This window comes from Podarcis liolepis (genome assembly GCF_965112155.1).
Source record: "Podarcis liolepis genome assembly, chromosome: 10".
Lineage (NCBI taxonomy): Eukaryota > Metazoa > Chordata > Lepidosauria > Squamata > Lacertidae > Podarcis > Podarcis liolepis.
The window spans coordinates 43,861,728-43,878,314 of NC_139562.1; the positions used below are offsets into that span (position 1 = coordinate 43,861,728).

Below are 16,587 nucleotides of genomic sequence, written 5' to 3' on the forward strand. Positions count from 1 at the left end.
TCACTGCACCATAAAATGCCTTATGACATACTGTAAGAACACTAGGTTTCTTCCATGCCTTTATTTTTGAAAAATGTTTCAAATTCAACAGTGAGTGCAATTAGAAGCAATAAAAAAAAACTTTGCTACCAGAAAGGCATATGTGCAATTATTATCCTCAAACAAGCAGCTTTAAGTACTAAAGCAAGAGAAATGATACTAGTATCTTATAATTCTTTCTGGAGCCAGCACTGATACATAAATTTGTAGAATTATAATTTGGATAATTCTTTCCCTCCTTGCAATTTACAGTTGATAGTCCACTGTCAATTATGATGATGATGATTTTAAAAAACCACTTAAATGTGCCCAACTTAAAAATCAGTGTTAAGCTAGGGTGGCTATTTGTCCTACTTTTTTCATTAAAGTTTTTCTCTGCTTGAAGAGCAGTCTAGTCCAAGTCTGGTTTAAAGATAAAGAACCACTGGGGGAAAGAGGAAGGGGTTTGAATTTGTCCATCAACAGGCAGCACCTGGAGAGCATGCTGAGCAGGCATGCAGGAAGTTTTCGCCCCTACCGTGAGATGTACTGTATTTCTATTTATAATACAGTAATTCTTTCTGCTTTTTTATCTATACCCATGAATTAGCACATGCATATTTTATGGAAACCTGTGTCCTCTTTTTTGTTGACGTGCTACCTTTTGGTGAGGTAGTTATGTGGCCACCCTATATTACGCTTTTCTTAAATCTGAAACACATTGCCTTCAAAAAGATTACATGGTGTAAGTAAATAAATAAATAAAAATAAATGCAATTTTTTCAGAAAGATGTCTTAAATTTACCCCAAGTGATCCTCACAGGCACTGTGGGAGGGCTAAATTGGTACCTCATCCCACTCTGTCCTACTCCTCTGCCCTTGTTTCTCTCTCTGCACCTCTCTGTCACTCCATCCACAAATATGTCTGACATAGTCTATGTCCCATATCCCACTTCCATGGACCAGTTTGAATTGTTTCAGCATTTGGAGGCATGGCTACTTCTGGCCTTGTTCTGCATTCACCATCCCAGTTTTCCAAAAATTCCTCTTGTTGCCGTTTCCTTTCAATTACACAAGGCAAAGCAAGAAAAGGAAAAAAAAAGACGACGCCACATGTGCACACAAAAAACAAACAAACCCAGCACCTGAAATTGCTATGGCTCAACTTACTCTTTAAAACAGGAACTTTCCTTCCTACTGCAATTTCTGGTTTTCCTCCCTCCCTTCTTCCCTCAGATGAATTAACATGTACCTGAAAGAGCTAAAGATGGCTCAGATAATGATAGCACCAGATTTGAAGAGGATTGGGGATGGGCAGTGTCAGGGGTTTAGGAGCAGAGGCAAGGGCAAGGGAGGAAACAGAGAGCGAAGGGGAGGAGGCAGAAGAAAAGATGAGTGATGACGACGACCCGAGATCTCCGAGTCTTTCCAGTGAATCAGAGGATTCACAGAAAGGAGCACCAGTGGCCAGGGCAAGGGGGGAGTCTAGGGGGGCACCCCAGGAAGATAGAGCCAGAGGGGACTCAGAGGAGAGCAGTTGGAAATCGGGACCAGCGTCACCGCCAGAGAGCAGGGAAGAGGAAAGGAGCCAGGGGGCAAGCGCTGGCAGCTCACCACAGGAGGGAGGGCACGAGTCAGGAGTGGCCACACCTCCATCGGGGAGCGAAGAAACGGTTAAGCGGAAAGTGGAAGGATGGGCGCGCGCGCCAAGTTCAAATGCAGAGGAAGGTGGCGCAGTAAGCAGCCCGGAAAGGGAGCCAGGTCCTAAAGCCCGGCGCAAGGAGACAGGAGGGTCCGGGGGGTCAGCGTCAGAAGAATCCCGGAAGGAAGAGACCCCGGGGGGTAGAGGGACCCAGAGGAGGACAGTCAGGCGGAAAAGGTGGAGCCGGGCTAGGATATTAAGTTGGTGCACACGGGGCGGAGACTCAGACGGAGCTTCGCCGATCTAGCTACTAGACGTAGAGTTGCGCGCAGCAGCGTGAGAATGGAAACTGTAACTCAATAAAGACTTTTACTTAATGATCGCTGGCTAGCGTGATCCTCTGTGAGCTAGGATCTTCAAGCAGCTCTGACAGTAAGCTCCGTCTCACAATTGTGGGCATCTACAGTCTCGAGGAGGGGAGAGAAGCAGGTGCCTACTAGCGAGCTCACGAACGGCAGACGACATGACGGCTGAGCAGCAGATAGAGGAACTCAGAAAAGCAGTGTCACAACTGAATGCCGAGGCTCTCGCATCCAGGAAGAGAGATGAGGAGGCAGCTGCCGCCTGCAGGGATCTCCAGGTCAGGTTAGACGTGCTGACAAAGCAGACACCCAGGCAGGAGGGAATTGGGTTGGCGAGACGAACAGGCGGTCTGGTCTCTCACTTCGATGGGAACCTGCAACAGTATCCCAACTTTAGAGCAGACGTACTGTGCGCACTGCAACTGCTGAATAAAGACTTTAGAGATGAGCAAGAGAAAGTGGGATTCATCATGTCCCATTTGCATGGGGATGCTAAAGCATGGCTGCGCAATTTATGGAGAGATAAGGATCCGGCGCTCCAAAATGCGGATGCCTTTATTAAAGCGATGGATGGGTGTTTTTTATCAAGCATTGACGTGGATCTTGCCCGGAAGGAGGTGCATGGACTAAGGCAAGGGAGGGCCAGCGTGAGGCAGTACCATGCCCGCTTTTTCGCTTTGGTCAGTGCCCTGGAATGGGACAGAGATTCGGCCCCTGTAAGAGACCTCTTTTGGGAGGGGCTGCACAGCTCGATTAAAGATGAGATCGCGAGGGGGGAGAGACCCCGGACCACCCAGGAGGTCGTTCAGAGGGCACTGGCAGTGGGGGTGCGGCTGGAAGAACGTCCGTGGAGCAGGGACGAAGGGCGTGGAGGGCGCGAACCAGCCAGGGGCTCCTCCTTCCTTTCCAGAGAAGCAGCGCGTGCGCAATCCACGCCTCCGCCAGGAGGAGGAGTGGAACCTATGGAGGTTGGAGGTGCAAGGGCTCAGTCAGCAACCAGAGCCCTAGCACCGGCAGCAGTGAAAGCGAAGCCTCCTAGAGGGAACAGGAAGTGTTACGTCTGTGAGGAGCCAGGGCATATGGCGAAAGAGTGTCCCCAGAGGCTCCACAAGCTCACTGCAGCCTCAGCAATGGTGACTGCAGCAACGCAGCAAGGAGGACCACAGCAGGGAAACGACACAGTCTGGCTGGAGGAAGAGGCCCTGGGGCCCAGCCAGACGTGTTAGTGACGCAGTCCCCAGAGATTTTACAGCCCGTGAACCCCCTCCCGCCCAAACCAGTAGTGAGGCTCACCGCATCTCTCCAGCTGCCCAATGGAATCACCATGGATGTGCCAATCACAGTTGACTCGGGCAGCAATGCGGACTTTATAGGGCAGGACTTTGTCGACAAACACGCTATACAGTTGCTGCCGGCCACACTGCCCCTGCAGGTTGTCACGGTGGATGGCAGGGAGTTGCTAGGGGGGCAAGTGGTGAAGCAGACGCCACCGATGGCGATGCGACTTGGGAATCACAAAGAAATCATCAGCTTCAATGTCACTCAACTATCGGATACGCCCATTGTATTGGGCATGAGTTGGCTGGACAAGCACAGCCCAACGCTGGCTTGGTACCAGAGGCAGCTGATCTTCGGCTCTTCCTTTTGTGCTGAACACTGCATCGTGCCCCGGCAGGAAGGAGAGGAAGAGGAGTCACAGCTGCTGCTAGGCACGCTGCAAGCGATTCCCCACAAGTACGCAGAATTTTTGGAAGTTTTCTGCGAGAAGGAGGCAGACAGGCTACCCCCTCACAGACCATATGACTGCAAAATTGACCTGCTGCCGGGGGCGGCGCTGCCTAAAGGGAAACTGTATTCCATGTCAGAGGACGAACTGCAGGAACTCAAAGAGTTCATAGATCATAATTTGGAGCGCGGTTTCATCCGAGAGTCCAAGGCAGCGGGGGGCAGTCCTGTATTCTTTGTTAAAAAGCGAGACATGCCCCAAAAAAGACTGGTAGTGGACTATCGCATTTTAAACAATGGGACCAAGCCATCGGACTTCCCCATGCCCCGAATCGACGACCTCCTCGCAAAGGTACGCAAGGGAAAAGTATTCACCAAGTTAGACCTGCGAGGGGCGTACAACCTCATTCGCATGCGGGAGGGGGATGAGTGGAAGACGGCCATGTTCACGCCACTGGGTACCTACGAATATAGAGTTATGCCTTTTGGATTGCAAAATGGCTCCCACGTTTTTCAAGCTTTCATGCATCACGTGTTGGCGGGACTTCTCTACAAGACGTGCGTCTGTTTCTTAGATGACATCCTGATCTTTTCGGAATCGCAGCAGGAGCATGACGGACACGTCAAGGAAGTGCTGAGCAGGCTAAAGCAACATAGGCTCTACGCCAAGCTGGAGAAGTGCCAATTTGACGTGACGGAGGTGGATTTTCTGGGCTACAAGTTGTCTGACAAGGGGCTCGCCATGGACAGCGCCAAGGTTCGAGCGGTATTGGATTGGAAGAGTCCACGCAACCGGAAGGAGGTCCAACGGTTTGTCGGCTTTGCGAACTTCTATCGCAAGTTTATCAAGGGCTTCGCTATGCAGACAGCGGCCATCACAGACACGCTTAGCTCCAAGAAAAAGAAGTTCGTTTGGACAGAGCAGGCGGAGCAGTCCTTTCAGGCACTCAAGCGTCTCTTCGCGTCGGAAGAGCAGCTGCTTCACGTCAACCCCAGCAGGCCGATGAGGGTGGAGACAGACGCCTCGGACAGAGCCGTGGGGGCGGTCCTGCTGCAAAAGGACCCGCAGGGGGTGTGGCGACCGGGAGCGTTTTACTCCAGGAAGCTCAGCAAGTCCGAGCAGAACTACACCATCTGGGACAGGGAGTTGCTGGCCATTCATGCAGCGTTCAAAGCGTGGAGGCACTTCCTGATCGGCGCCAAGCACACGGTGCAGGTTTGCACGGACCACAAGAATCTGGAGCACTGGCGCACGGCACAGTTCCTAAACCAGAGGCAGATACGTTGGGCGGAGTTTTTTGTGAACTTCGACTTCCGCATAGAGTATGTCCCGGGGGACACCAACATCATGGCGGACGCTCTCTCCCGTAAGCCGCAGTATCTGGAGGACGCAACGCCAGCAGCTGCCATGCACATCTTCGCACCAACAGTGTGGGCGTGCGCCGCGGCAACCGTAGACCTGGAGGCGGTGCGACGAGCGTTGCAGGATGACTCCTTCGCGCAAGCAAAGATGGCAGAGGTGCAAAGGGGCAAGGCAGCGGCCGACGGTTTCCAGCTACAAGATGGTTTGCTCATCCGTAAAGGGGCCATCTACGTGCCGGGAGACGACCTTCGCGCCAAGGTGCTGCAGCAGCTGCACGACGCGCCCACTGCCGGGCACTTCGGCAAGGAGAAGACGGTGGAATTAGTAGCCAGGGATTTCTGGTGGCCTGGAATGAGAGGGGAGGTCGCAGACTACGTGGCGAGGTGTGACACCTGCCAGAGGGCCAAGCCAGTGCACAGACCACCGGCCGGACTGTTGGAACCGCTGCAAACTCCGGTCGAACCTTGGGAAAGGGTGGCCCTGGACTTTGTCACGGATCTGCCCAGCTCGAGGGGCAAGACGGCAGTGCTGGTGGTGGTGGACCTGTTTTCCAAGATGGCACATTTCATTCCGTGTGCTAAGGTGGCCACGGCGGAGCAAACCGCCAAACTGTTCATAGACCACGTGTTCAAGGTTCACGGTCTGCCACGGTCTATTCTGTCCGACCGGGGGCGGCAGTTCATCTCGAATTTCTGGCAGAAGCTGATGGGCTTTCTGAACGTCAAGATCAACCTGGCGTCGGCGAGACACCCGCAGACCAACGGGCAAGCGGAGCGGGTCAATGCCATCATGCAGCAGTACCTGAGATGTTATGCAAATCAACAGCCTGCGGCGTGGGTGGATTACCTGCCGCTTGCCGAGTTCGCCTACAACAACACGAAGCACGTGTCCACGGGGGTCACGCCGTTCTTCGCCAACAACGGGAGGCACCCCAGAACCTTCCCGGGACTGGAAAGGATGGGGGAGGGGGAGCCGCAGACAGCAGATGCGTTCGCGTCGGAGCTGCAGGAAGTCCACGATCAGCTGAGGCGCCACCTGGAGCTGGCCAAGCACGCATACAAGGTACAAGCGGACAAACACAGAAGAGTTGGCGAAGAGCTCCACGTGGGAGACTGGGTCTGGTTAGCAGCCCACGCATTGCCGGCCAGGTCGTTGGCCAAGAAGAAACTAGGGCATAAACAACTGGGGCCCTACCAAGTCGAAGAGCAGGTCAACCCGGTAGCTTTCAGACTGGCACTTCCGGAGGGTTCCAGAATGCATCCGGTATTCCACAGATCGGTGCTCACTCCCTACAAGGCACCGCACAGGTTCCAGGAACCCGGAACGGCGCCGAGTCCGGTCAGAGACAGAACAGGGCACGCGGGAGTGGCACAGAAGGAGCGCATCAACGAAGTCACGGAGATTTTGGACTCCAGATGGGGGGAAGAGGGGGTAGAATACTTTCTCGCCAAGGAGGGCACCCCGGCCAGTGCGAACAGCTGGGTGCCGGGCTACGCCTTGGACGAACCTCTGCTCAAAGACGAGTTTCATGCCCTCTTCCCACATAGACCTATGCCAGCAGACTTTTTCGACGACTGGCTTTTCACGCCCACGCTTTCGGCCAGCACGTTCCGGGGGTTCGACTCGGACGAGGACCCGACACGAGACGTCCGTTCCCCGGAGGGGTCACCCTCGGGATCTGCATCAGAACCCTCGTATTGGTGGGACGATAGGCCAGAGGAGCAGTTCCGCAGAAAGTGGCTGGAATGCTCAGGACGAGCAACGCCGCCAGGAGGAAGTGAGGGAGAGACGGACATGGACATTTTCGGGGACGACCCTGGTTTCGAACACGGCGACACAGAGATGGAAGCGGAGGTGACCGTCGTCGACGAGAGCAGGGAGGAAGACCCGGGAGACTTCAGATGGAGACCCGCCACGGGAAGCGAACGATATCCGACGTTCGTCCCTTTGCAACAGCAGCACCCAGCTCCAGCACCGGAAGGAGGGGAGGGGGGAATGGGGGGCTTCGAGGGGGGGATGGATGTCAGGGGTTTAGGAGCAGAGGCAAGGGCAAGGGAGGAAACAGAGAGCGAAGGGGAGGAGGCAGAAGAAAAGATGAGTGATGACGACGACCCGAGATCTCCGAGTCTTTCCAGTGAATCAGAGGATTCACAGAAAGGAGCACCAGTGGCCAGGGCAAGGGGGGAGTCTAGGGGGGCACCCCAGGAAGATAGAGCCAGAGGGGACTCAGAGGAGAGCAGTTGGAAATCGGGACCAGCGTCACCGCCAGAGAGCAGGGAAGAGGAAAGGAGCCAGGGGGCAAGCGCTGGCAGCTCACCACAGGAGGGAGGGCACGAGTCAGGAGTGGCCACACCTCCATCGGGGAGCGAAGAAACGGTTAAGCGGAAAGTGGAAGGATGGGCGCGCGCGCCAAGTTCAAATGCAGAGGAAGGTGGCGCAGTAAGCAGCCCGGAAAGGGAGCCAGGTCCTAAAGCCCGGCGCAAGGAGACAGGAGGGTCCGGGGGGTCAGCGTCAGAAGAATCCCGGAAGGAAGAGACCCCGGGGGGTAGAGGGACCCAGAGGAGGACAGTCAGGCGGAAAAGGTGGAGCCGGGCTAGGATATTAAGTTGGTGCACACGGGGCGGAGACTCAGACGGAGCTTCGCCGATCTAGCTACTAGACGTAGAGTTGCGCGCAGCAGCGTGAGAATGGAAACTGTAACTCAATAAAGACTTTTACTTAATGATCGCTGGCTAGCGTGATCCTCTGTGAGCTAGGATCTTCAAGCAGCTCTGACAGGCAGTATAACATGAAAATCTTCCTCTGCAGATGGCGTAGTAGGGCAGAGACAATCACCTGACCTTCTACCAGGTGAGTCACTGCTGCTTACCACAAGGCAGGAGAGATGGGGTGAAGTGGCGGCAACTTCAGCGAGGAGGAAATCCACCAGCAGGAGCATCAAATTAGCTCAGTTGGTGTGTTCATTCAACACTACCACACCCTTTGGGGAAGTAGCAGCGACTCACCAGCTGAGACATCAGGTAAGCACCTCAGTCCACCATACCATCTGTTACTTGTCTTCCTCCTAAAATGTTCTAGTGCGTTCTTTGCTTACAAAGATGGATTTAGGGGAGCCTTACTGGTTCACCTGCACTGGGCGCCGAGCTGAGAGGGCACCAGAACAATGATGTCAAATGGAAGGCAAGGGCAGGTGTGCCAAACGTCGGGTGCTACTGAAATTTGAAAGCCCAAAGTCCGCCACTGTTGCTTATAACAGATCTCTAAAACTTGTAGGCTGCCAAGCTGAATGAAGTCCATCTGCCCTTGCATTGTGGTGCTCTGCCCCCTTTTTGCAGTCCCATTCCGATTGCAGAGAAGGGATGCTTACTGGGCCCTGTGGCCATAGGATGTAGATGGTTATTTGCAGGTTGTCTCGAGTTCTGGAGGCCTATCAAATAAAGGCATGCTGGTGGTCCATTTTGAGACCCGGCAGAGGTAATAAGTGAGGGAAATGTCTCTCTGTGTGTTTACTAATGAACATTATGGATTAGCAACCCTTCATTATGGCTACATTAACAGTTAAGTAATCAGTGAACACTGAAAACAGCAGTGCACTAAGATCTGAACCAGGGCCCCAAACTGAGAAAAACACAGAATGTATCATTTATGAAGTCATACACATAGTGATTTAAATAAAATGTTTGCAGTTGTGAAGCGCTAAATTTGACAGACCTGAAGGAAGTAGCTGTGTCTTCCCCTCAGAAACCAGTTTCTTAATATGGGTATATGTGCAAAGACCACTTTTTTTTCCTATTAGTACTAAAGCTCCCTATTAGCAAGCTTTGAATGTCGCAAAGGCAATGAGAGTGTGGTCACAAAGCAATCTGCATTTGAAATCTGAAACAAAATGTTTAAGGGGTGGCACAGCCACTACTGAACATGGTTTGATGGTGCCTATAAAGTTTCAAGGTACCTCTACTAGATGGTTAAATTTGCTTTAAGGAATATATTATTTGATGGATTATGTCAATGAAAAACAAAGCATTCCTGAGAATTCCTATATAGTAACTTTCTAACTAACTCTCTCTCTCTCTAACTCTCTCTCTCTCTCTCTCTCTCTCTCTCTTGAAACTTAGCAACAATATTGATTGACATTTTACAAACTCATATAATGGCATTCTACCAGAGAATGGAATGGAGTATTTTCCAGAGGCATTGTAATAGTACTTGTTAATAGTGCCAGTATTGACTGAGTTGGTTCAAGCTCACACCAGCAAAGTCAGGGTCACTCTCAATGAGAAACATTTGTTCTACTGTACAGTGGACGCTCGGGTTGTGAACATGATCCATGCGGGAGGCATGTTTGCAACCTGCAGTGTTCGCAACCGACAGCGCCATGTCTGCGCACGTGCAGGTCATGATTCGGCACTTCTGCACATGCACAAAGCAAGATTTAGTGTTTCTGCACATGCGCGAGCGCTGAAACCCGGAAATAACCCGTTCCGGTACTTCTGGGTTTGGCGCGGTGCACAACCCGAAAACACGCAACCTGAAGTGTCTGTAACCCAAGGTATGACTGTACTTAGAAAATAAATAAATCCAGTCATACATTCTCAAACTCTCACTGTAGGGTGAATATCTTCTATTTCAGGATTTAGCCCAGCAACTCAACATCACAGAACATGCAGAGAAAAGACAGGGGAAGACTGTCAGTCAGGATAGATAGGTCAGCTCTGTTCAGGTGGTTCTTTGACAAGTTTCTTTGTAGGAAAAGTAGCTGATGTAAGAGACTTTTTAGATATCATGTTTAAGTATAGTTTGGTGGTACATGAATGAGTCTGGGGCTCATGAATTCTTCCTGCTCCTCTCCTCTTTTGCTGCAGGCATGAGGAGAATAGAAGCATTTGTTTCCATTTTCAACTAACCACTGTTTGTAATTATCTCTGAACTGGGACAAACTGTGGTTAATCTTAGCAATTGTTTTGGGAAAACAAGCAAACAGCAGATGTTTTCTAAAATTTGTATAGCTATTTATCTCCTCAACATCTGATGGGAGGACATTCCACAAGGTGGGCACCACTACCAAGAAGGTCCTCTGCCTGGTCCTCTGTAACCTCGCTTCTCTCAGTGTGGGAGCCACCAGAAGGCCCTTGGAGCTAGGTCTCAGTGCCCGGGCTGAACGATGTGGGTGGAGACACTCCTTCAGGTATACTGGGCCGAGGCCATTTAGGGCTTTAAATGTCAGCAGCAACACTTTGAATACTGCTCAGAAACATACTAGGAGCCAGTGTAGATCCTGTAGGATCAGTGTTATATGGTTCAGTCGGCCGCTTCCAGTCACCAGTCTAGCTGCCGCATTCTCGATTAGTTGTCGCTTCCAAGTCAACTTCAAAGCTAGCCCCACATAGAGAACTTTGCAGTAGATGAAGCGGTGGATAACCAGTGCATGTACCACTATGGTGAAACAGTGTGTAAGCAGGTAGGGTCTCAGCTAACATACCAAATGAAGCTGACTGACAGCCACCCTGGACACAGAAATGACCTGAGCCTCCATGGACAGCTGTGAGTACAAAATGACTCCCAGGCTGCATACCTAGTCCTTCAGGGGCATAGTTATCCCATTCAGAACCCGCCCGCCCGCCCGCCCGCCCTCTATCCCTCAGAAACAGAACTTCTGTCTTCTTGGGAGTCAACCTCAATCCATTAGGACCAGTGGTTCCCAACCTTTTCTTGGTCATGCGCCACCTAAGCATCTCTAAACTCCTGATGCCCTCCCCGCGACATATAATTCTTATTATTCACAAAGTGAACTCCTATTAACATGGAGGAAGCCTAAGAGGCCATTAGCTGTTAATAACTAATTCTCAAATTGCCCCCCTTAAAAATCAAATTTCCTCCTTCGGGCCTGTGCCCCACATTGGGAACCTCGGCATTAAACGTTATCCATCCTCCAGTCGCCTCCAGACACTCACACGGGACATTCACTATCTTCACTAGTTGCAATATAAAGGAGAAGTAGAGCTGGGTATCATCCGCATACAGGTGAACACTCAGCCTGAGCCTCCTGATCTCTCTCCTAGCGGCTTCATATAGATGTTAAAAGGCATGGGGGAGAGGACAGAGCCCTGTAGTACCCCACAAGTAAGTGCCCTGGGGTCCGAACATTCACCCCCGAACACCACTTTATACAAAAACTTATATCTTCAAGTAAGCAGCATGTACAATTCTAGGGTCAAGCAGACTGAGAAGAGACGAAGCATATAGTACACGTTGTATAGTAGCCATGGGACAAAGAATAAATCAGCTGAACTATTAGAAACAAAGATATTATATTCCTTCTCATATAGTGATAATGTCTCTAAGAAACAGAGCAGGAAAAAAATGATTTATTAATTTTTCTTATTGAAATAAGATGAAAACCTGCCATGCAGTGCACTCTGCCCAACCACCCAGGACTTTTTTTAATCAGCCTCAGTTTCAAGTATTACTAGACAGATCTTAACAAGCAATTGGATATCTTAATAGATTATCATGCATTATTGAAAATCCAGGCAAGAATACACAAACAGAAAGAGACAGAGTGTGAGAGAGAGAAATGTGCAGGAAATGTACAGAATATTTTCAATTTAGCTATAGACCACCCCCAAAAAACTAAAGTGCCTACCAATGGATAGGAAAAAAGCAGACTCAAGGAAAATTAAAATATCATGCGTGTTTTAAAGACCCAAGCAGGAAGCAAAATAAATAATATTTTGTTATGTGCAACGCTGATTTCCTCCAAGTAATCTAGACTTATTTCTTCCTATTTGCATTTGGTTGAGGGACTAGGTAATTGCTGCAATGTCCGTGCACATTCCTGTACCAGTAGAGAGTAAGTACTAGTTTATGACGGAAAAAAGGAGTCAGGTCTGACCTGGGGGTGGAGTGGAGGAGGGGCAGGACTGCTGTGCTGCTACCCCTTTCCTGTACAGGCCTGTGTGGCGCCCAGCCACAGCTCTGCTCCTGCATCAGTTCTGACCCAGGTGGCAGAAAGAAGCAGGAGCGTCGCAGCAGGGTGGCTGCCCCTCTCCTCGGCTGACCCACTGGGTGGGGGTTGGAGGCTTGGAGGGTGATTTTTGCCCTACACGCTCCCCACAACGATTGCTAGAAAGCCTTCCAGGAAGGCACTCTGGCAATCCTCAAAGGGACACCTGCGCATCCCAGTAGGTCTGGATGGATTGGGGGGTGTTAATGAAGCAGTTGAGGAGACAGGAGGAACACAAATGGAATGAAACTCAAAATGAGTCCAGCTGAACACTGGCTTTCAGTATCCCAGGCCACTAAATTCTTGTGAACCAGCTGATAGAGATGGGGACTGGGAACACTGTGCTCATGGTTTCACTCTTATGAAAATGTCAGATTCCAAAAGGTGATGGCAGGGGATTTTAACTTAGTGCTGTGGCATGTTTCCTATGCTGTTTTAGAACATAGGAACTGGGTGGTATCATGACAACTAACTATCTTCACTTGTAATCTGATCTAGGAGTATCCATGGACAATCCTGAACATCCTCTTCACCGTTTTACAAACATCAGCTAAGGTATATCCTGTGATCTCCTGCCTCTAATTGTTTTTAATACTTGAAAATTCTCTGTTGATTTTATTGATTTTTGGCTTTACCTGCTATTGTATTTTACTGTTTAGGTGTGAGTGTTTTCCCGCTGCTTTTATGGGTTTTATCTTTTATTTAGGGGTTTCATTAAATTAGTATTGTAAGATACCTTGAGGCAACGTGTGAGAATAAACAAATAAGTAAGCCCAACCACATAACTGGGAGTGTTTGTGTGGGGTGTATCTTGGAAGTCCTAAGCATATATGGGTCAGTTCTGTGAGAAAGATTCATGTGATAAGCTCATGTGGTTTTATAAATTACATATTTTTCCCAGCAACTTGGGTGGCATTCCTTACAAATACTTCCCAGGCAGCTAGGCTAACATTTAAAGGGCCTCTCAGCTTTAAGTGTCTGTCTAGTAGAGTGGATAAAAGGTCCTTGGCATGATGTATACAGTACAACCAAAACCACAAAAGATGTTAATTTATCACAGAGACAGGAGATCCCACAGTAAACTAATGCAAACTGCTGATGATGCACTAAATCAAAGTGAGTGATGAACACAAATATAGCAGCAACTGAAGTTCAAAAGGATACAGATCTGTGTGATCAATGAGCTGCCAAATGGCAAATGAAATGTAATGTAGACAAACTCACAGAAATACACATTGGTCTAAGAATAATCAAATCATGCAAAAGATAAATGCAAATGGACTCTAAGCTAGCTATCCCCTCAGGGCTGGATATGACAGCACATACCTCTTTAAACAAAGCCATACTAAGGTATATTTGATCTTCAACACTATAGTTACAACCCACGTCCAAAGCGCAACACGAATATAGAAACTGAGTTTTCTTTAAAAATGTATGGGTAAAAAAAATGTGTTTATTCACACACACACACACACACACACACACACACACTATTTTACTAGGATACTTCATTCTTAAAAACAGGCCAAGTTATCCAAACTGAACTCTACCAATGTCAGTTCATGTAAGGAATAACCACAAACAAAACTATTTTAAATGAAATCGTCACACATCAGCCAATGGCCGTCAGCCAGGAGAGAGAGAAAACTTTCCCCTAATGGTTTGATATAGACATCCATTTACAGTGATGTAAGGAGGGCTTTAGAAGAATGCTAACCATTTCCCCATTCCACCCACCCCATCAGCTGCCATATTACTTTTAAAACTTCTACCAGAAATAGGCACTGCAGAAACAGCTTAATGCAGTGATGAATGCTGGACTAGGAACTGGGAGATCAGGGCTAAAATCCCAACTCAGTCATGAAGCTCAGCCACTAGCTTAACTTCACAAGTTTGTTGTAAGGCTAAAATGAGGAGGATGAGAACTCTGTACAAGGAAAGTGGGATATAAATATAAAACATACAAAATGCATGATGGGAATTACCATATTTTTCCATGTATAACACCCCCCCATGTATAAGACGCCCCCTGTTTTGGGGGACTCCAAGTTTAGAAAATGGGGGGGGGGAGAGATTGTTGAGAGTTGTTGAGCTTTGGAGGGTGGGGGATGGCCCAGAGTTGTGGAGCTTTTTAGGGGGGGGGTTGCCAAAAATCACTCACCCGCCTGACCTATGCTGCCACTCGCAAGCGTCGCCAAAGCCACCTATCGTCTGTCCCCTCACCAACAGAAGCCAACAATCACCCGCCCAATTGCCGCAGTGACAGCCAATCAACACCAGCCCTTGCCTCAGCCACCAATAACGCGCCCAATCACCACTCACAATCTCCTGCTCTTGGCAGCAACCAATCCCACGCCCCCCCCAATGCACTATCCGTGTATAAGACAACCCTCAACATAATTTTTAAATTAAAAAACCTCGTCTTATACATGGAAAAGTATGGTGTTGTTAATTACGACAACCTCCAAATACTTGAAAATGATGTTGATGGGTTCTACCATATTATCCTCACAGCAACAGTTGGACTAGGGTTAGGGTGAGACATAGTGACATAAAATGAGACATAGTGACATAAAAGTTTACCTGCTGAGATTTGCAGGTAGGGGGCATTTGAACCTCAGCCCCCCAGTGCTATAAAGTCATACTAACTGTCTATTTCTACCTTCTATTTCTTCAGGTAGTCATTTCCATTTATTTATTTAATACGTTTTTGGACATTTTTAGCACCAGGTCTTTCAAGGTGGCTTCCAGTGTACTAAAAAGACACGGAATATCCAACCAACACTCAAATGCAACCATAAACTGCCATATATTCCCAATTTAACAGTAAAAACAGCAGTATCAATAGCAACAAGAACATCCAGACAAGCATAACAATACTAAAACCAAAATACAGGTTAACATGATTAGTTTAGAATGGGTATATTAACCATTTTTAAGTTCATGCACACAAGTTTCTGGTGGGTTCCCTTCCTCTGAGGCAAGCAAGCCTAAAAAGAAAGGTCTATATGCATACATATTATAGAAACAAGAAAACCAGATGTTTGGAGGCAATTCAACAAAACTCTATTTCAAAACACCACCAATCAAAATCCTGCCAAATTTCTGGGAGAGAGAAAAAGTACTCTGATATTATTTCAGTCATTGCCATATTACACACATCTTTATATGGTACAGATGGTATGCTTATTTAACTTTTGTTTTCTATTTTACCTTCCAGTCTACAGGGTTGAAGATAGAATTACCATGTTAAAATATGACCTGATCCCAGATGTAGTTTATTTAAATTTCAGATTGAAAAGCTTACTAAGAACAGATAAGATTGATTGCTCCTTCCATTTTAGCATAATTGTATTTCAGGTGAACATCAATTTACTTTAAAGGACACCTCTAAGTAACAGACTGCATCATACATAATTCATCAATCACAGCTGCCTGTTACATGATTTACTTAAACAGATTTCAATGGAATAAAGGGAGTTGCATTGTTTTTCTGCATTGGCTTGTTTGCTTTTAAATTGTTTTGGAAACTTTAATTTACTTGGAATTGTTCTTGGAAAGACTTTATCCTTGGCAAAGCGCAAGCTAACATTCACGCCATTCAAAATTTCATCCAGATGTGCTGGCCATTAATTTACTGTTAAACGCAAAATGAGTTTCTGAAATATCATTAAGGCAATGAAGAAATCATGCTAATCAAAAGCAAAAGGGTTTTGATGAGAGAGAAATATTTCTTCACAATATTATGATAGTTTAAAAAAAATATGGCTTGAGTTTTCATTGCTTTTGTACTTTAAAAATCTAACCCCATTCCTTCTGAAATCACTTAAACACACACACACACACACACACACACACACACACACACACACACACATATATATATATATATATATATATATATATATCAGTGAAGATAGCAATATTTCTCAAAAAGGTGCAAGTTCATGATGGATTCACAAATGGATTAAAAAATGGCGGAAGGCACCTTTATTTTCTTAAATGGCACAAGGTTTTACACTGCACTATCTATTTTTTCCTGTTAAAGCTTGTCTTAAATATATATCAGCAATGCAACAGCTGTAGTTTCAAAAACTAACAGAAATATATGCAACAAAAACACAATGGCAGAAATGCAAGCACAGCACACAAGAAAAGAATGAATATTTTCTACATACTTGCAGGCCCATCTGAAACACCGAGTGACCCATAAAATTAGCCAGCATTCGAATTAAAGCTGCGCCCTGTGAACATAATTCACAAAAGGAAATGTTGAAAAAACATTTACACAAACATTCTTATAGCAATAGCATATGTAATATACATTTAGTCCTTTTAATGATTATTATAGGCTTATCATAAATAATTACATTTAGAAGCAAGCAATTTTTTATTCAACATATGCTGAGTACGAACTCACACATGCTTTGTGGAAGCAAGAGATAAAAGAAACATATTATTTGGAAGTGGGAAG

General features: G+C 47.6%; 1 protein-coding gene across 2 annotated transcripts in view; it reads right to left on the minus strand.

Moving 5' to 3' along the window:
• Window positions 1-16,587, minus strand: part of TRHDE (thyrotropin releasing hormone degrading enzyme) — a 222,273-nt gene that overhangs the window by 72,794 nt on the left and 132,892 nt on the right. For both annotated transcript variants that reach the window (XR_014516555.1, XM_083463123.1), the window contains exon 7: window positions 16,292-16,357. Coding sequence is in view for 1 of the 2 variants with exons in the window: in XM_083463123.1 (XP_083319249.1) it covers window positions 16,292-16,357 (66 nt within the window). In the remaining variant the exon portion in view is untranslated. The remainder of the gene's footprint in view (window positions 1-16,291; window positions 16,358-16,587) is intronic.